This window comes from Mytilus californianus, unplaced genomic scaffold, assembly GCF_021869535.1.
Source record: "Mytilus californianus isolate M0D057914Y unplaced genomic scaffold, xbMytCali1.0.p SCAF_1, whole genome shotgun sequence".
NCBI classification, from domain to species: Eukaryota; Metazoa; Mollusca; class Bivalvia; order Mytilida; family Mytilidae; genus Mytilus; species Mytilus californianus.
The window spans coordinates 98,927,639-98,949,151 of record NW_026262581.1 but is presented as its reverse complement, the minus strand read 5'-3'; the positions used below and the strand labels follow the sequence as shown (position 1 = coordinate 98,949,151).

The window sequence follows — 21,513 nt, the reverse complement described above, 5'->3', positions numbered from 1 at the left end:
TCCAGTGGTACTTTATAGTTAACTTTGAATCCATATCTTCTTAAATTTGTTACTGTAATTTTTTCTTTGATCAGTTTGTGCTATTTTATGAGCAAATGCACAAATTTATGAGGCAAACAAATTCTCGATAAGAATGGTAATTATATTCAACAAGTTGAACTGTAAGCTACTACTCATTTATGATACCCCTGCTATAAGTATTTGGTAAACAGAAAGTTGATAAGCACTGGATGTGAACACATATCACTCTAAATCATGATCACACAAAGCTTGATACCAAATTTAATGATGCTGTGAAAAATGCAACAAATATTTCCTACATGAAAGATGCAAGAATTCGGTAAACAATAAGTTGATGAATGATGGACTTGAAAATGGATCACACAGTATAGCATAGAATATTGACTCGACTGGCATTCTATAGATTGCCATACATAGAAAAGTCTTTCTCCAATCTTAGCACTTTGATGGTCCATGTGTTCACTGGGGCCCACTGTTTATACAGGCTACAACAAACTACATATATAGTAGAAAATAGGGCATACTGGTGGAGGCTGTAAGGCAGAGATGCACCTTGGAAAACCATCCTTTTATACTTACACCTAACTTGTATTGTAGGGCTTACATGTAAACATGATATCATATATAAAGGAGCAGAGCCAGGAACCCCATTAAACGGCCCTGTAAAGGTGTGTTTTAATTAACTTTAAATCTTAAAGTAAATATAATGTGTATGTATTGCTAAATGTATGCTATTTGAAAGTATAATAAGAAAAATTGTATTTCTGCTTCATATTTATAAAGATATTAGCCTAAACTAAGTGAAGATTTCATTTTCATCCATTTTCCTAGAAATATTCAACTTTTTCCACCTGTTTTCATGTGTTTATATGTGGCACCACCCCTCGCCATTGAAATTTTTGTTGAAAAGAAAAGAATATGGAATATAAAGAATATTTCCGCAAAAATATTTGTGGGCGAAGGGTGGCGCCACTGTTAATTTTTCAGAAAACTGTTATAAATTTTGCAGAATTCTGCAAAAATCAGGATTTTACGAAATTCACCTCCATTATAAAGTCACAAATATGTCACTAATGACACAACTGGTGAAAATCTTTTTTGGACATTTTAGCATATGTTTTCATCGAATTTTCACCACATTTTTGCCATACATAGAAAAGTCATTAGTGAACCAACTCCTTTGTTCTTAACTTTTTGTTCTTTTATTTTTTTCTCAGCATTTTAAGTCAGCATTAGAATTGGCATCATTCTGAATAAGTTGATATAAATACAAACTACAAGTCATGCTAAGAGAGGGAAAGGAGGGGTCTCATTCCGAATTCTGGAGAAAATAAATGCCAAAATCCGACTTTCCGTAAAAATAATGTCTGTTCACGCATCTCAAAATAATCAAATCCCAAATTTGTCACAAATTAATGGGCTATTCCCAAATTCCCTGCTCAATCCTGAATACCGCCCCTCTGCTTAGTCCTAAAGTGGATGAATTGTAAGCATTGAAATGTAACACAAAGAATGTAAATGCATTATCATACACCTGAAGAATGTAAATGCATTATCATACACCTGAAGAATGTAAATGCATTATCATACACCTGAAGATGTAAATGCATTATCATACACCTGAAGAATGTAAATGCATTATCATACACCTGAAGAATGTAAATGCATTATCATACACCTGAAGAATGTAAATGCATTATCATACACCTGAAGATGTAAATGCATTATCATACACCTGAAGAACATTTCATTATATTCATAACTTCAATGTAAAAAGTCAAGCTAAGACAGTGGAAATGGGAGATACAGGTAGAAGATTACTGGGTAAAGCTTTAGGTGGCATGTGAGTTCTTGTGTAGGTGTAGTGTAAAATGTGTTACCATAATGTCTCATCTTAACACACACACACACACATTAAACAATGTTGAGAGCATCACAGTGGGTTGTGTGCGCTGTGTAATTCTTTGGGAGCAATCACTAATTTTCCTAAAAATGTGCATCCTCATGCAATAACAAAACTTGCTGAAGCAGTAAAGTGTATCAGAGGTTCCTGTCCTGGTGTTAAAACACATAGGATTTGTAGTTTCTCTAGAAATGAAAGAGAGCTTCATGGTTTGTAAAAAAAAATTAGTTTGCACCTTAGGATTTTTAAATTTCTTTAATAAGCATAAGTTAGATAAAAGTCCCAAAACTTTAAATATGCAAATACCGGTATTTGTTTTAAGTAATTATAAAGTTGAATTCTTGAGAACATCTTTAGGTTAATTTGATGTCAGTTGAATTCTTGAGAACATCTTTAGGTTAATTTGATGTCAGATTTTCTTCTGAACTGTAAAAAGATTATACATGTACTGCAATGAACTGTCAAATCTTGATAACAGTATTTAAATTATGAAAAAATAATAAATTTGAAATATTGTATTTTTATTTTATCTTTAATATTATGTTATACAAAAATCAAAACAATAACATTTCAATATTCACAGTCTATTATTTTAAAGGATTCATAGTAAAATAAATTCAATCAATCAAAAATATTTCTAAAGAAATAAATTATCTACATAAATTATGGCAGCTCGAGCTTTCCCATATAAACCTTAATGACATCTTAACCAAGAAGCCCTCCTTCTCATTTACAAAATATTACCTTGTCTTTCAATTCAGCTTTTCTCTAAACAAATACAACACATCATAATTTATATCTCTGTGAATTTTTATATATATATATTGATTAGCATAACACTATTGGGGTAAACCAGCCTCTCACATCTCAACACTAACAACATCATCTTATAATAATGAAACTATTTTCAGCAGTTTTTTTTTTGTATTTCCTTAAAAGCAAAATGTTTGAAAGCTTACAGAAAAAATGACGGACAAAAATAAATAAATGGGAAATGTGTCCATGGGACACATAACATTATAAAGGGACATCACTCAAGAACAGTAAAAGTGATGCCACCCAAATTCGAACTTGATCTGAGTTTTGTGGTAATAAGCATTGTGTATAAGTTTCATAACATTTGGTAGAGGCAAACTAAAGATAGAAAACTGAAACAAATTTTGGGACGTACGTACAGATGGATGGCCGAACAAGGGTAACACTTAATGCCCCCTCCGGTGATGGCAGTTGCATCAAAATATAGAAATAGATATCAAAGAGACTTATGACTTGTGAACATGAGATTGTTATTGGATAGATTGACAATCCTTTTTGAATTTCAAATCAAAGCTGCTAAATAGAAAGTCTAAGTGATATCTTTGTTTACCATATATACTTAGAAATTTTGTCATGTCAAATAACACATACTACACAAAAAGGATCACATTGCCTCTTCTCACCTGAAATTCTCAAATAAGTTTGAATTAAAATGACTCTTCAATCAATGACAATGGTGGAAATCATATAATAAACAACTGGGATGTGAGCCCATGATATACCCATCCTCATCTAAAACATTAAAGGGCTTCTGATAAAAATAACTACCACAATGTGCATAAATTGTTATATTTCTGATGATTAAAGACCCATAACAAAGAAATCTATAAAATCATTAAAGCCAAAAGGCAGCTTTTCTACGTTGACCTGAAAGTTGTGTTCACATTTTGCAGTGATCTAATAAACCAAACTTAAGTTATCATGCTGAAAATTGTTTCAATGGTCAAGATCATAGTCTTATAGCTCTAGAATAATAATTCTGAAAAATGTTGAAATCAAAAAGTAATACCATAACAGAACCAAACATTGTGTAAAACTTTTGTAAAGATCCATGAAAGCCAACATGAGTTAGAATGAAACATCATCACATAATAGACAAGCAATTAGATTTGTAAGAAACAAAAGTATTTCTCAATTAAATAACTATATTAACTCAATCAATAAACCCATTTTTTTAAATTGATCAATGGAAATCTTTCTGCTCTATATCTAAAGTATGGCTAATAATGAAAAATACTACATAACTTTGTATATGCTTACATTCAGAATGAGCAATACCTTAAGTCAATTCTTACCTTTTCTCTTTCTGGGATCAACTTCTTCTTCCATCTTTCTTTCATTTTCTCTCTTTTTTCTTCAAATTTCCTTATTTCAGTCTCATCCATCTAAAATATCCCAAAATCTATTTACAAGTTTTTTATGATCTACTGAAATCTTACAAAATCTAAAGAATCTAATTTGGTACTGCCATATATGGAGCAATAAAGCATCTGTTTTACAAGAAATTAAATGGTAACACTACTGATTAGAAACAATCTTCATCTTTTTATAGGATTATAGTATTTTATTTCACTTTCTATATAAAAAAATGAATCCTTCGATGGTGTCGCTGGTGTAAGAAAGAATAAAAAAGGACAAAAAAATTTTCTGATTGTATATATTTTTTTCTCCATAGAGTGTATAATTTAATTTTAATAATGCATAAAATATTGTTAGCTAAATCTACAAGTGTAAAAAGCATATGTAAATGATAATGTATTGCATTCAAACTGTCAACTAAGAATAATCATATATGAATTCTATGCTATCAGTAACTAAAACATGTCTAAATTTGCCACTGAACATTTAACAAACCTAAAATCAATAAACATCATGTTTGAAATTATCAGAAAACTTATAAACGAGAGAAATCTAAAGTAGCACTAAATAACTATACATACATATAATCATATTACTACAGCCTCCTTCTAACCAAACAGAAAAGACTGAAAAGCTCTTTTGTTAACAGAGATCTCCTATATTTAAATGCTGATGTTTGCAATACTTTTTGATATTTCAATTTCTCAAAATACTGAACAAGGAATAATTTCTGTTTATACAATGGAATCTGTCTTGTGACCCTTCCACAAAGGAAGACAGTCTTTTAAGACAAGTCATCTGTCATGGAGATCCAACATTTTTCTGACTTAAGACAGCCAATATGTAAGTAAACTAAACCAAACTACGAAGAGATGCTACATAAAAGATGTAATTTTGGTTTACCATATGAATAAAGAAACAACAGAAAAATATACTAAAAATTATTATGGGATGATTACTATTACATAGCATTATCAAATGTTAGAAATCAAAAAAAATAAACATCCAACAGAATTTTGTTTTTCTTATTTGAATTAATCAAGGTTTTTTTCTATTGTTTTAATTATTCAAATTTTAAATTAGGATTCTTTTTAATATATATACTTATCAAAATGTAATCCTTTATAATATTTTGATAATTATTACATATAGATATTAACTTACTATTCAATAGCTCAAACTAAAAGTTTATCTTTGATATTCTATAGATTTGCCACATAAATTACTCAAAAATATATGGAGAATGTGTCTACTCGCCACAGATGCCCCCGCTTATAAAGATGCATGAGTCAATGTACTAATTATTGACATTTTCTTTTCTTTTAAAGTTAATGACATATATATTTCTACATGTTGTCATTAGAAATTGCTTGCAGGTTTGAGTGCACTTACTGTTCAATAACATCTGGTTGAGGCAAACTAAAGATAGAGAACAGAAACGAAAAATTCTGCAATTTTTATTTTTATAAAGGGGCATAACTCATGAATGGTAAATGACGCAACCCAATTTCGAACTTGATCTGTGTTTTGTGGTAATAAGTATTGTGTATAAGTTTTAAAACATTTGGTTTAGGCAAACTTAAGTAAGAGAACAGAAACGAAAAATTCAGCAATTTTTATGTTAATAAAGGGGCATAACTCATGAACGGTAAAAGTGACGCCACCCAATTTCAAATTTGATCTGTGTTTTGTGGTAATAAGCATTGTGTATAAATTTTATAACATTTGGTTGAGGCAAACTAAAGTACATGACAGACGGGACGGACAGTACAGACAAGGGTAAAACTTAATGCCCCCTCAGCTACGGCGGGGGCATAAGGCAGGGGCATAAAAAAAGTCACATGATCAATCTACTTTTGTTTTTCTGTTGATAGAAATAATCAGCGGTAAACATAAGGGCAGATCATTCAAAAATAATTTTTGGTAATGAATGTCAGATATTTTTTGAAGGAATCTGGTCTTTTAACTTAGTTGGTATGCATGAATATTGATGAAACGTTGGATTTTGTTCTATCATTGAGGCAAACTTTCAATCTATGCTACAAATAAACAGTTAGGCAAAACTTTTGGCTGGGTGTGTTTAACAGGTAGTCCTTCATGACAGTTCAAATAAATCACAAAAGATGTTCTTACAGACAAATAATCTTTTAAAAAGTAAGGTGAAGTGATTACTCAAGTCAGTTTTCTACTATATGGCAATATCAAAGCTTTTAAATATATAATATATCCATTTATTAGATAGGTTTGTCAATACTGCAACTAATCTTTAAAATGTTTCATAATGGTAAGAAAAAATACAGGTGTGTTTGATTTATGCCTCAATAGGTAAAAAATGCAACATTACTGAAATATTTACAATGCAAATGTTACACTTTCTAGTTATTTCCTATAATGAACACTCATTATGTACTAATGCATGTTAAGAAGAAAAAACACAAATTATAAATTGACACTTATGATGCAAAACTAGCTAGTTCCACTCTCCTTAAACATTAAAATGTATGCACAACTGAACACCATTTTAGCCTTAAATTATTAAATGTAATATTAGCTCAAACAATTTCACATTGTCCCATTAAAAATTAAAATCTGCATAATCCTGGCTGTTAGCAAAAACCATGAAAAATGATTTTTTTTTTGCTTATTAAAACTGTAGACCAATTTTTTATGATAATGATGATGTGTCCCATTTCATTAGGAATATGATTTAAATGAATGGGTGGAGCTAGCATACAAAGACACTCCTACATTACCTCAGACTGTGGGAAATGGATCAATTAATAAATCAGATTATAATTAGTTTTCAACACATCAAAGACATAATAGCTGCCAGGTTGATCAGGTATTTATAGGATATTTAAAGGTACACAGATTTAATAATTTCAGATGATAAAATCTATGAATTAAATTTTTTAATTTGTAAATAAAGGCATGTAAATTCCCATAAATACCATCCATTGTCTGCGAAATATGGTTCATATATTCAAGGCGTCCATTCACAAGATAATCAAATCAAAAGTTAAAAGACTAGATGTTAAAATACTACAAGCCATCGATCGACATGTCCTCTATCACCTAATTAAACTATTTAACAAGACATTTCTTTTGTTTGTAAATAAAGTTAATTTGTGTGATTGATCATGATAAGATACTAGATAGTGTTGGACGATAACTTGGTACGTGTGAACAGCGCACTTAATGTTAACCTAGTACCTTAACCACATTGTCATTTTACTTCCCGTTAACTCCTTTGTATGATAAAATACCGCCAGGTTAACAATTAAATTCCATTACAAAGATTACCTCTGTTTATGTTATATTTTCCATATAAATATAAATAATAGATCAATTGAAACTACAACAAAATGTACTCTTACAGTACTTTTCTATTTGAGACTATTATTGTTCTCATCTTGACATTTATAATTATTAAATATCATGTGCATGCGAGATAAAATAATCATATTTTCATTTGAAGAAAAAGAAAATAGGGATTAACTTTAAAGTAATTGTGCACTTTTCATCAAGTATTTTTCTGTTGGCTATTATGTATACCATATAATGATTTCACAAGCTTTCATAGCCAATGAAAACATGTAACTATTTTGAACTATGTACTACCATGATATATATTAAAATGAAAAAATGATGAATGAATAATCTGAATGAGGGTTTTATCTTTTACAACTGAAACCAATTGCATTTAAACCAACTTTTCTCAAAAGGGGAAAATTCTAATATTTTCTATCAACAGCTGTGTTTTAAATGTCAAGAATTGTAAAAAAAATTGTAAAGGGTTCTGTAGATCCTGGTGTCTCACCAGCAATTGCTTATGTCAATGTAAACTTGTAATGTTGATTGACAAAAAGTTCATGTATAAGTTAAATGCAGAAAAAAAAAAATTTTAAAATCAAATTTTTTATTGTTCTTGAAGGAGCTTATTTCAAAGATTCCAAAAAATTAGTGAAGGTTTAACAAACTTAGCGATGTCTAATAAATGCTATCCCAGACTGCTTTAATATGCATTAGATTTTTATGTAAAATTTATTGGTTTTTTTGGCTACTAGGCAGTCCTTTCTTACTATTATATGGTATATATAGTAACCAAGTAAGAAGTGCTAAAAGTGCATAAAACTCTGTAATAAACTACTGTATAACAAAAATAAAATTTAATGTTTTTTTTAGATTTCTACAAAACCCATTCAGCTTCAAATCTCTTCATTTATTAATACCATTGTTTATTCTATTAAACTTCTTGTGTTTACCTCCTGAAATCTGTCTTTCTGGTCTTTTTGTCTTTTCAACCTTCTCTCTGTTCTCTCTTTCTCTTCTTGTTGCTGTTGTTCTTCTTCTGCTTCTTCCTGTTATAAACAAAATATTATTCTGAGTGCAAACTGTATATGTTGATGTCTAAAAGTAAACTTGTTTCTAAATCTAAAAAAGTACAAATTAGATTAATAAATGAATAGAATATGTTATATATAGCTTTTTTGTCATAAACTATACAAACATTTCTGCATATCTTTAACCCAATATATATATAACTAAAATCTAGCTTGAAATATCACTAAGGTTAATACTAACATAATGAAAACAACACTTTATAAATTTTGGTGTGTTCAGAGTTTTTTTTTTTAATTTACCTTCATCAGGAATGTTTAAACCCAGTTTTTTTGGTATGTTTTTTCTCAATGTTTAGTTATTTATTATTTGTGAAGTTTTTTGTGGACTAAAGTTTGCTTTTTCATTTTCTTTTTCTTTAGTCAAGGTACATTAAGCAAACAAACAATAAAGCTAAGATGAGGACTGTTCACATTAATTTGTCCAAACCTTTGCTTTTGCCAATCTACTCTTCAATTTATCTTTCAGTGACCTTCCTCTTGGAGTTTTAGTCTCCTCAGCAGGAGCTGGTGGCTCAGGTTCAGGTTCTTCAGCAGGAGGCTCCTCAGGAGCCTCTTCTGTAGGGAAAGCTTGAACTTGAAATTAAAAAAATAACTAATTATTAACTGCACAAATAAAATTAATGTTTACAATATAATTTTAGATTGATAACAACTGGTTGATATCTTTGTTGAGAGAAAGTTATAAAAGGTTAACATGCTGTGTATTACTGTAGTATCATGCACAAGAATGAAGCATGCATTTGTTTTGTAATTTGTTTGGCTCATTGATATTCAAATAAATGTTGACATTTCCTTGAAATTTTTTTTATGTCAGACAATGTTTATAAATGGGAATCTGTCTTGTCTACTTTATACATGTTAGTAGGTTACACAAAGTAAAATTGTAAAATTTTGGATGATACCATTTATTTCCAAGATGAAATTAAATAATTACTAACCACAGTTTCTTTTATTGAAACCATCTTGTTATATGTCCTAATAATCATTTTTAATTCATTTTTCTAAGGTAGCCACTTGTTCATAGAATAAATAAGGAGAAGGGATATGATTGCAAATGAGAAAACTATCCACCAGAGTCCAAATGATGTGCATGTAAGCAATTAAAGGTCACTGTACAGCCTTCAACTATGCAAAACCTATATCTTATAGTCAGGTACATAAGGCCATGTCATGACAAAATGTGATACAATTCAGAGGAGAAAGCCTTATTTATGACAAAGCAATAAATGAAAAACAAATGTGAGAAAGAGCAACCAAGTACAACCACTGAATTACAGGTTGCTGACTTGGGACAGGCATATATTGAATGTGGTAGGGTTAAGCATTTTTGTAATCAACCCTCTGCTTTACTTAGGACAGTAGTTTCACAGCACAACATAAGAACCAACTGTAAGAATCTGCGGAAAATGACTTGACTCATCAGATTGGCACACAGCACAAAAAAGCAGTTAACATAAAGACAAAGGACAAAAAGTACCATTTTATTCACAGTTACTGAAGGCCAGTTCAAAGCCAATTACAACTAATAAATAAATCATGTTGAAGTTTAGCTTGGTTTACTTCAAACATTATCAGAGTTCTGTCTTAATTCATGCTACATACTTGAAAGGTTTAGGACCTGTAGAAAATGCACGGTAAAACAATAAAATACTTCCTCGTATTAAATAGTTAATCTTATTACTAGTATTGGTTTAAAACAATCAATATTTTACTTCATGTTTCAAGTACTATTTTCAGTTTTTTTCATCTAGAGTTCACCAAACTTGAGAAATCAAAAGAAATATTTCATTTGGATATTGAAGAAAAGTCTTAAAATCTTGCTGTGGACCAGTTCTCCAAACAGGGAAGCATATGACAAGGAGATATGATTCACTTCTCCCTTTAACCCCATTTTTCTGAAAATGGTAAACAAAATTACAGTGTATACCTTCTTCTTCAATTTTCTTCTTTTTCAAACGTTTAACTGGATCTTCTTCTACTTCTTCTGGTTCTGCTTCTTCTGGTTCCTCTCTAAATGTAACAACTGTTTCTGTACCTTGTCCATCTAAAGTATCAGGAGGCATAGGTACAGTACCATCATCAGCTACCTCCATTGTAGCCTCTTCTTCCTCCTGTCTTTCAGCTTCCTCAATTTTCTCTCTGCTCTTCTTTTTGATGGTCTTCATTTCTGTAGCTAAATCATCTTTAGGAGATATCACCTTTGATAGCTGAAAGTATATTGTAAAAAATTATGGATTGATTTATTGTTGTTTTTCTTAAAGTTTATCAGTTCATGAAAGATAACTATGTATCTGTATAAAATATCAACATAGTCTTCACTTTGGCTTACATTATATCTGTCACATGTCACATGCTACACAAGGTTTTCTGATACACAGCTATTGGGGAAACAAGCATTTAAATTTCAGGTATATTTCTCTTGGTGCCAAGTTGAATTTCAAATTTCCTGTCACAAGTTTCTTAATGTTGTTGTTATCATAGGAGCTATAAGAGCCATTATTTAGCCCATGAAATTGCAAAAATAGTAAACTTTTTGAAGCCTTTCAAGGTTAACCTAATTTTATTGATAATAACGAACAGGCTTATATAATCTGGTACTTCAGTGCAGAAAGGTCACTTTGTAAAATACATTTGTAGCAAAATATCTTTATTTTCAAAATGCACAATGAATAATCAACTCTGGCGTATATGATACAATAGTCAAAAATTTAAACAGCTCTAAGTATTTTTCCAAAAAAAATATTTTAAAAACAAAATTTTACCAAAAAATTTTTTTTCTAAACAAGAGGCTCCTAAGGGCCTGAATCGCTCACTTGGTAAAAATATGTCACAAAGCTAAACCTATATAGAATGAATATACTATATAGGGCAGTTGTTAACATTTAGAAAGTGCAATAAAGGTTGCACTTTGTAAATACAGCTGTTTCTCAAAGCACGCCTCTTTTGGGGAGATATATAATATTCATAGATATGTTAATTTGATAATGTACTGGTTCCCATTTATGATCTCTGTGTTTCATCTCATAGAGACATCACTTGGGAATGTAACCAGTACAGAAAAACATGGTAGCGCCTAAATTTTAATTCTTAGGAGGTCCAAATATGAAGGTAAGGGTTATATAGCATTTTAGTATAAGTTTAATAACTCATAGAAGTTCAGGGCATATAAATGTTGAAAATATGCCGCACAGCCCTATATTTTAACCTTTGAATAAAATAGTAGTGCATATAAACTTTCCGTTCTGGGATATTATTTTTCACGAAACTTCATAGTAAAAGTGTCACAGTTTTAGCCGCAAGGGGAGTGCCTATGGGAAATTGCATTGTCTATATTTACAGAATTGCAACCTGAAGAATTTGTTTATGATAAAAAAAAAAAATAATATGCCATTTTGATATTCATCTTTACCTTTATTGATCAGTTATGTTTTTTTTCGTAGCTATTGTATTTTTTGCAGTGCACAGTTTTTACCTATCTATTATAGTTTAAATGATAAGTAGCAAAAAAGTTGAATCAAAAAAATTGTCATTTAAGGGGAATAATTCCTTAATAGGCACAAACTTTAAAAGTTAGTCCAAAATCATCATTCAAGGCAAATAACTCACTTCAAGATAATTTTAGTGCCAACAGAAAATAGATAGATCTTAAAATTCTGAGCATTCCCCCCTTCCCCTTTTGAGCCAGGTGAGCTCAAAAGGCAATGTGAGGTAAAAATAAAAAAAAGATAGTTGTTAAAAAAGGGAGATGCAAGTTTCATATTTTATCTGATAACATGATGCCTTATACTGTCAAAAATATTTCTCCTTTATGTTCAACTAAGTCAAAAAAAATAGTTTTGACTTAAAAGTATTTACTATTTAAATCATGCTTGAAACTCTTCAAGTAGATTGATGTTTAATACTGTATTTTTCCAGGTAAAATATTTCTTCACTACATATAAACAGTAACAAATTTATCACTTACCTCTTTTTGTTTTCTTCTATGTTTTGTTTTCAGGTCTTTTACAAGCGCATCTGCTTCCATGGCTTCAGTCTACAAATCAAAAATGATACATTAGAATACAACACAGGAAGAAAAATTCTCAGATCAACTTTTTTTATTCTTATAAAAATTGCTAGTCAAGCCATATAACTATAACTGTAAACAGGGGAGTTAACTCTTATTGGAAAGATAGATTTATTTTAAATCATTTAGCTTGGTATAAGTTATATTTAGTTTATATTAATAAAACAAATGCATTTGTATCTGAATACAGTTTTCTATGTTTTCCATATTTGTAAAGACTGTCCAAATCCATGCAATGATATCTTTAGTTAATGTTGACAAAACAATTAACAAACAGTTTTGTGTCTATAGATTTTTATGTATGCCTTCTTTTGTGCTTTGTACTGATCTATTGAGTTTATTCATTTGTAACTGATTTTTACAGTTTGTTCTTATGTTGTGTTGTATCACCACTTTTACAAGTTAGGGGAGTGTTGAGTGCTCAAAATTATAATTAAATCCACCACATTCTTTAAGTGCCTGCCTCAAGTTGAGGGCCTGTAATTCAGTGGTTGTCACTGGTTCATGTCTGTCATATTTGTTTTTTGTAAATTGTATTGTATGAACTAGGCTGTTAGTTTTTCTCAATTGAATTATTTCAAATTTTTCATGTCTGGACCTTTTAAAGCTGACTATATGGTTAGAGTTGTTTTTCTCATTGTTGAAGGATGTACGATGACCTATAACTGCTTTTATCTTCCTCATTTGAACTCTAGAAGAAAGTTATTTTATTGGCAATGAAACCACATGTCTTTATTTTTTATAATCTATATTTCCCCATTTGTAAAGACTTTCTAAATCCATGCAATCAGTTAAAATAGCTGAAAAAAGTTGTCATATATAGATTTTTTTTCTGCAAACATGTGTTCAAGATGTAAAAATTGTTTACAAGATTTTTCCTTGTTTTCACAACTAAATTTTCTGACTATTAAAGTGTTTTTTTTGCTAGTATAGAAAAACAACCTAATAATTTATTATTACGACATTGCTTTTAAACAGTACCTCAGCTGATGATTCTCCTCCACTGGGCCCCATCGCTTCTTCCTCCTGAAAATGTCAAATATTGTCAATTAATAATCCTTCCTGAAAATTAAAGGAAAAGCAAAAATAGGAATAAAACATTTTAGGCTACTTGTAGTTTTTAAAGAAAAATATATTTTAAATCAAACAAAATTTATCAGAACAAATGATGTAAATATATAAATGTATAATCTTTAATCATACATAATGTTTAAAATATTCAGTATGTACTCATTCCTTTTACTGGTTTAAAAGTATAAATAAAAGGAGATGTAACTATCATGTAAGTAAAAAGTGTGCAATAAAATGAAGGAAAAATCATTTTAATTCCACTAAACGTGTATCAAATTTTAAATTGCATATCAATGTCTCTTATTTTACAAGATATATAAATGTATATCCTAGATGAATTTTTATTTTCAGAAAACATAAATGAGTCTCCTATAAATACATATGCATACCATGACTGGATTACTGACTCCATCCATGTCGTCATCTCCTGGTACCAGCAATCTGTCTTTCTTCTTACGCTTGTCCATTGGGGAATCTACATCATAAAAAAATTGAAAAATACTAAAATTTGCAACCATAAAACATTCATCCTTAAAGAAGGAGAGATAATACAATGGTCAAAAAAATTTTAAAAAATGAAAATAAATAGTCAGATAGTCCATATAGCTTTCACAGAAAAGTGGGTTTGTGTTGGTCAGTTCTTAGTTTTCTATGTTGTGTTATGTAGACTTGATTTTTTTTGCCAGGGAGTTGTCAGTTTGTCTGCCCATTATGAGTTAGAATATTCCTTTGGAATTTTTCGCCGCTCTTTTAGGATTGAGCTACGTGTACATAAACCCCCCAAAAAAACTCTCAAAGTTGGGTTGTCTGAAAGGCAGAGAGTCCCGTTAGTTCTTCTAATTTACAGCGCTGGAATCCGCCATTTTTTTTTATTTCACTGCCGCAAGAAAGAACTCTACCAATTGAAAATACTAAAACAATTTGCCCTGATCCCGCCCAGTGTAGGAATCATAATGATTCAGAACCTCATTTAAAAGGTCACCTCTCTTGGGCAGTCACTTTTGATACTTCCCAAGAGTGACTGCTTAATACAGGTTTGGCTGTACTGCATCATCGTCCCTACTCATTAAAGGTGAAAACATAGGCATAGCTTACATTGAGGCAACAGAGGCAGTTGCCTCGGTAAAAAATAATTAAAAAAAAATAAACTAGATGCTCTAAAGAGCCTGTGTCGCTCACCTTGGTCTATGTGCACATTAAACAAAGGACACAGATGGATTCATGACAAAATTGTGTTTTGGTGATGGTGATGTGTTTGTAGATCTTATTTTACTGAAAATTCTTGCTGCTTACAATTATCTCTATCTATAATGAACTTGGCCCAGTTGTTACAGTGGAAAATATTTTGTAAAAATTTACAAAAATTTACAAAATTTATGAAAATTGTAAAAAATTGACTATAAAGGGCAATAACTCCTTAAGGGGTCAATTGACAATTTTGGTCATGTTTACTTATTTGTAGATCTTACTTTGCTGTACATTATTGCTGTTTACAGTTTATCTCTTTCTATAATAATATTCAAGATAATAACCAAAAGCTGCAAAATTTTCTTAAAATTACTAATTCAGGGGCAGCAACCCAATAACGTGTTGCCTGATTGGTCTGAAAATTTCAGGACAGATAGATCTTGACCTAATGAACAATTTTATCCTGGTCAGATTTGCTCTAAATGCTTTGGTTTCAGAGATATGAGCCAAAAACTGCATTTTACCCTATGTACTATTTTTTAGCCATGTCAGCCATCTTGGTTCACGGGCGGGGTCATCAGACACATTTTTTAAACTAGATACCCTAATGATGATTGTGGACAAGTTTGGTTAAATTTGTTTTAGTAGTTTCAGAGGAGAAGATTTTTGTAAAAGATTACAAAAATTTACGAAAAATGGTTAAAAATTGACTATAAAGGGCAATAACTCCTTAAGGGGTCAACTGACCATTTTGGTCAAGTTGACTTATTTGTAGATCTTACTTTGCTGTACATTATTGCTGTTTACAGTTTATCTCTATCTATAATAATATTCAAGATAATAACCAAAAACGGCAAAATTTCCTTAATATTACCAATTCAGGGGCAGCAATCTGAAAATTTCATGGCAGATAGATCTTAACCTGATAAACAATTTTACCCTGTCAGATTTGCTCTAAATGCTTTGGTTTCAGAGATATAAGCCAAACTCTACATTTTACCCCTATGTTCTATTTTTAGCCATGGTGGCCATCTTGGATGGTTGGCCGGGTCACCGGACACATTTTTTAAACTAGATACCCCAATAATGATTGTGGCCAAATTTGACCAAACTTGGCCCAGTAGTTTCAGAGGAGAAGATTTTTGTAAAAGTTAACGACGACGGACGCCAAGTGATGAGAAAAGCTCACTTGGCCGTTTGGGCCAGGTGAGCTAAAAAACTGTTTTTTCACAAAATGCATAAGACTCGCTACTAAACCAACTTGTATATATCGTCTTGTTGCCGTTATTGATTCATATCCTTTGGGAGTTATGCAAGACTTATGGAAACATTTCCCTCCGGAAATCCCGACCCCTTTGCGGTAGTTTTTTAAATATGTCGGAGTCAAAAGAAATCGACACAATTGAACCTGAAAAATTTTAATCCTACCCCAAGCAAAATCAGTAGAATAGATGATGATCCATTTCACGACCCGGTAAATTATTAATTTTGTGTGAGAATAATATCTAGTATATGAGGGTCTGGGTGAGGTTTACAGAATACAAAAAATGCCCTGAAATTATTTTAAACTTAAAAGAATAGAGATTTAAAATGGTGCTTAAATATAAAAGAAAGGAAATCAAATTATGGACAAAAAGGATTAAAATAAATATTTGAAGTCCCCATTCAAACCCTCATATTCAACCGGTAATGTCTAAAATTGAAACATCGTTGTGTGTTGACATTTTCTCTAATATGTGTAGTACTACAAATTAGTACTGAGTTTCATTCACTTTGATATAAATTAGAATAAAATATACATTAATCAACATGCACAAACTAATAATCTGTATGTTGTTCTGAAGTTTATACTCGCTTTTTAAAATTTTATAGTTTTTCCATAGCAGGGAATTTTAAATATTTGAAGGAGTCATTTATTCCAGCGACATATATGGTATATGTCTGTTAGTTCATACATATGTCTGTTTCTATATAAAAACTTCAACCAAATACTGTTTTCATTTATTATGAAGACTTCAGAAAAACAAAAATGTTTCCGTTAGTACTTCAACGGTTGTCACTTTCACAATGGGAAAATCATGTAAGAATTTGAAGACATTCCAAGAAATATCAGGGCGAAACACAACCATTAAAAGTGCCGTGGTACGTTTTACATGTAGCATGTGTCTATTTCTTAGTTTATCAAGAAATGGTGCTAGCGTAATGTCTGGTAATGTTTCTGGTATTGAAACCTGCATACAGCAAATCCAACCAAGAGCATATTATCATCATTGCAGAGTGCACGTTTTGAATCTTGCTGTTGCGTCCACTTGTAAAGCGCTAGCTGAAATCTGGATTTTTTTTTAATTCTGTACGCGTTAGTTGACATGGTTTCTTAGCTGTATTATTTGACATGCTGTGTCATTTAAGTATACCTCATATCCATCTCCTTTTATTCTCATTGAAATCTGAGTTCACTGAAAGGATTCAATTTGAAATAGTGGTAAATGTATTTGAGAACATTTATGTATTCATCTGAACCGTTGATTGAAAATGATGTAGGTACCAGTAATCAACTAATAAATCTGTAGTATAACTTAGTGTAAGGCATATTAATATTATTATGATGAAATAAAATAAAACATCTGCTATAATATTTAATAGATTCTTCTTGTTCAAATTGCAAAACTTCAACAGCTTCTGAGGGCTGCAACCCCAGACCCCCTGCCTCAGTAATAAAAGAATGCAAGCTACGCCACTGGAAACAAATCCTTTTACATTATAAGTCATATATCTCAATATGTCTCATAGCAGAATTGCGGTTTGGAAGTAACTATTTACATATGTACTGCAAGATTATTCTGAAACCTAACTCTAATAAGGGGACGAAGTCCCCTATTACGGTAGAAAAATTTAAAAAAAAAATTTTAAAAATTTAAATTTTAAATTTTAAAAATTTCCCGCAAAAAAATCATTCTACTAATGAACTCAAAATAGTTAACTTTTTTTTCAGACTTTTTTATTTTCCCGCATTTGCACAGAAATCTACTTCCTTCTTCCGGTCTCGTTTGTCATGATTCTTTGAGTAAAATATAAATTTATCAGTTTAGTAAAATATAGGAAGGAACACAATACCAATTTCATTTTTCACAATTATTTGAAATGAAAAAACGTTACCTGATGATAGCGTTTCTTTGTTTACATTGAATATGATGTCATAACTTAAATAACGTCACAACTAAAATCCCTAACAACAGAACCAAAATCGGAAACGTTACGGTATCTCCGTTTCTTAACAGATTTTGAAGTTAAAATATGTTTGAATTAAAAAAATAATTCATAGACTTCGTCCCCTTTCACAGGTAATGCCTGCCTCATATTAAAATAACTACAATTGCTATTATTCACTTTATTTACCACAAGCCAAATATATATATGGGCAGAATTAGATGTGGAAACATAGCTCTTAGTCTTAGGTCATTATGATATTTTTTGACAATTAGCGGATCATCTATGGTCCACACAAATCAGAAAACATAATCGCATCAGAGTAAACGTTCCGAGCTTGGACAGAATAGACTGGGGGTGCAACAACTTGGGGCTGGAACTATATTAAACCAATTTATCATGACCTGTATATTGGAGATACATTCTAATGAAATGTGTTTCTTCGCAGTTTTGCAGAATGTGCTTACCTGCCCTGATTTTTACCGCAAACTTGTAGTCTGTAGATAAATATAATCTAATACTTTGCGTTCTTAGCAACTAATGGAATGCATTATTTCACCAAAAGCCTCTGTATGTTTAAGATAGATCTTGAAATTATGTTTTAAGAATATTTAAAACATTCTAATTTAAAAAAAAGATACCAAGTTGTTAAAGAAATCGTGCAAAATATTTTGGTTTTTCGTGACAGAACTTGTTGTTTACGCTTATAAAACCTCCTAAGTAAAGAACCACTAATAGGGGACATAACTCTCCATAATACATCTATTTACCGAAAATGACTTTGCAGGTAAAACGTACTTAATTATAAACCGGTTATTTTTTTTTATGAATTTTTACGTTGAATACAACGGGCCAGCAATCTCTGTTTTGCCTACAAATAAAAAGAAAATGAATAGGTTGAGGAAGATGGAAATGTTTGCTTTTAAAACTAAAAGATGTAGACATTTCACCAACTGATTGGAACATTTTTAAAACGGTTAAATCAACAGTCTCATTCTGGAATATTTAGGGTGGTTGTTTTTAGATAGCTATAATTTTGTCATTTTGAAAGATGTTAAGACAAATAAAATATCATTTTAAAGGAGATATAGCCAAGAAGTATTTCCAATAGAGTTAGTAAAACCACCATTATATACCTGCATATTTTCAGAGACATACAAGAATACATGCAATCATTATATATATTTGTTTAGGGGCCAGCTGAAGGACTTCCGGGTGCGGGAATTTCTCGCTACATTGAAGACCTGTTGGTGACCTTCTGCTGTTGTCTGTTCTATGGTCAGGTTGTTGTCTCTTTGACACATTCCCCATTTCCATTCTCAATTTTATTATCTTATTGAACAAGTGTTAATAATTTATTTCAAGTTCTAAATCGCCTGAGAATTTATTCATCAGAGACAACCAAAGACTGAAAGGATACAACTGATCCATGACAAAACCATTAAGATGAAACTAAAGACAACCGCCTACGAGGTTCCTGTCACGCCTGGGACAGGCACGTGCACATGTAGTGCGTAAGAATCCATGTTGTTTCTTTCTTTTCCTTAATGATGATGCCCCGTTAGCTCACTTGTCTACATCTGCATTTACATAATACTTCTTAACTTCAATATATTAAAGATTACGAGAAGGCACATGCTATGGCATTTTTTTAAAATCTGAACATATTTACGTGAATAAATTTCAAAAACAACTTTTTTTCATTTATATTTTTTGTGTATAGATAAAAACATTTATTTGTTCTGGCAATATATATGGGATTTTGCCCCAGACTAAAATTTTCTAAGTTTGAGCTGTACTGGCTACCTGGTTTTGTAAGGAATTCCACAACCTGATAGTTCTAGGAAAAATGAATATACGGATGGTAATTTGTGGGAGAGAATGGCTGTACAAATTTATGTTCTTTTGATGGTACTAAGTATTGCTTGTTTGAGAGGGAAACTAATTGATGTTGGGTTTTGTAGAGAATGGTGAACGATGCAAGATTTCTTCTTTGTTGTAGTGTCGGCCAGCTTAGATATTCAAGCATGGCTGTTAAACTAGTTTGGTAGCTGTATTGATTTAGTGTATACCTGGCAGCTCTTCTCTGGATCATTTCAATTTCATGTATTTATTGTTTCTGCCAGGAATCCCAGACAACACTACAATATTCCATTTTTGGTCTGACATATGTTTTGAAAGCAAGTTCTTTTGTTTTTATGCTGTTGGTTTTTAAACTTCTTTTAATAAATTTTAGTGATGCATTTGCTTTATTGGTTTTTACACTTCTTTTAATAAATCTTAGTGATGCATTTGCTTTGTTTGTGATGTTAAGTTCCATATGTTAGATCGTTTGTAATGGCAACGCCAAGATATTTTGCTTTGTCTGTTGATTTTAATATGCGACCATGTAGTGTATATTTAAAGATGATGGGTTTTTGCTCTCTTGTTATCCACGTGGATGATTTCACATTTGTCTGGGTTGAATGACATTAACCAATTTTGCTCCCATTGTTCCAATTTATGTAGGTCTGATTGAAGGGTGTGACAGTCATTAAGTGATGATATTGTTAGCTACACAGTGGTGTCACCTGGAAAGAGGCAAACATTACTTTTGTCTGGCATGTCATTTATGTAAATAAAGAAAAAATACATGGCCCATGAACAGAGCTTTGACGGACGCCTGACAATACAGGACAACTATTTGATGTGTGACATTCAACTACCACTTTTTGAGATCTGTGAGATTGGCCTATAGTTTTCGGTATTAGATTTTGCTCCTTTTTAACACTGGTGTAATAATGGCCTCTCTCTAGTCGTTATTTGCTGATTTACTGATGAATTAAACAAGTCAGATATTATAGGTGAAATTTCATGGTCTACCTCTTGCAAAAAATGAGGTGATATGTCTGGACCAATTGCTTTAGTTGGGTTTAAGTTTTTTTTTAGTAATTTGGATTTTATTAAAATTCCTTCTGGAGTGATATATTGATTTGCTTCATTTCAAACTTGTGTTTTGTGGATTTTAATGATTTCAGTTCACAATGGGTGATAATTTTGATTTTCTCGATGTTGGATAGCTTTTGATTACACTGAATGTGCATTATTTAACAGCTCAAATCAATATATGAGGGGGTGAACAGCTTTTGAGGGAGGTTGGAGGTGGTAGAAAGGGGGCGGGAGGTGGGAGGAAGGGGAACGGGAGGTGGGAGACAAAAAATAGATGGGAGAGAAAAAAAGATTCTAAAAGTTGGAGGTGGGAGATAAGGGGCGGGAGGTGGGAGAAGGGTATCCCCTGCCCACCCCCTCATACATGTAACAGCGGGACACCGTACAACCGACTTGTTTCATTTGTCAAAAACCCGACGGATACGACCACGCACCGCTGAATACTTGAAGAGCCTGCCCAGAAGTCAGTATGCACCAGTATTTTCCTTTATTTGCCCCCAATTAATAGTTTTTGTAATGACCGGAGCTTTATTATACATGACAAGTCTAAA

The 21,513-nt window shown here is 31.4% G+C and overlaps 1 protein-coding gene across 3 annotated transcripts in view; it reads right to left on the bottom strand.

Moving 5' to 3' along the window:
• The window catches only part of LOC127726947 (coiled-coil and C2 domain-containing protein 2A-like), a 70,303-nt gene extending 51,546 nt beyond the window's left edge, over nucleotides 1–18,757 (bottom strand). The window contains exons 1-9 of one of the 3 annotated variants that reach the window (XM_052234324.1): nucleotides 18,502–18,757; nucleotides 14,029–14,114; nucleotides 13,550–13,594; nucleotides 12,467–12,535; nucleotides 10,430–10,709; nucleotides 8,930–9,075; nucleotides 8,365–8,460; nucleotides 4,036–4,125; nucleotides 2,669–2,692 (exon numbers count right to left, since the gene is read on the bottom strand). In XM_052234324.1, the coding sequence (XP_052090284.1) occupies nucleotides 2,669–2,692; nucleotides 4,036–4,125; nucleotides 8,365–8,460; nucleotides 8,930–9,075; nucleotides 10,430–10,709; nucleotides 12,467–12,535; nucleotides 13,550–13,594; nucleotides 14,029–14,106 (828 nt within the window). In that variant the 5' untranslated portion in view covers nucleotides 14,107–14,114; nucleotides 18,502–18,757. The remainder of the gene's footprint in view (nucleotides 1–2,668; nucleotides 2,693–4,035; nucleotides 4,126–8,364; nucleotides 8,461–8,929; nucleotides 9,076–10,429; nucleotides 10,710–12,466; nucleotides 12,536–13,549; nucleotides 13,595–14,028; nucleotides 14,115–18,501) is intronic. The other 2 variants (XM_052234332.1, XM_052234336.1) reach the window with 2 other exon arrangements.
• Between the last annotated feature and the right edge of the window lie 2,756 nt (nucleotides 18,758–21,513).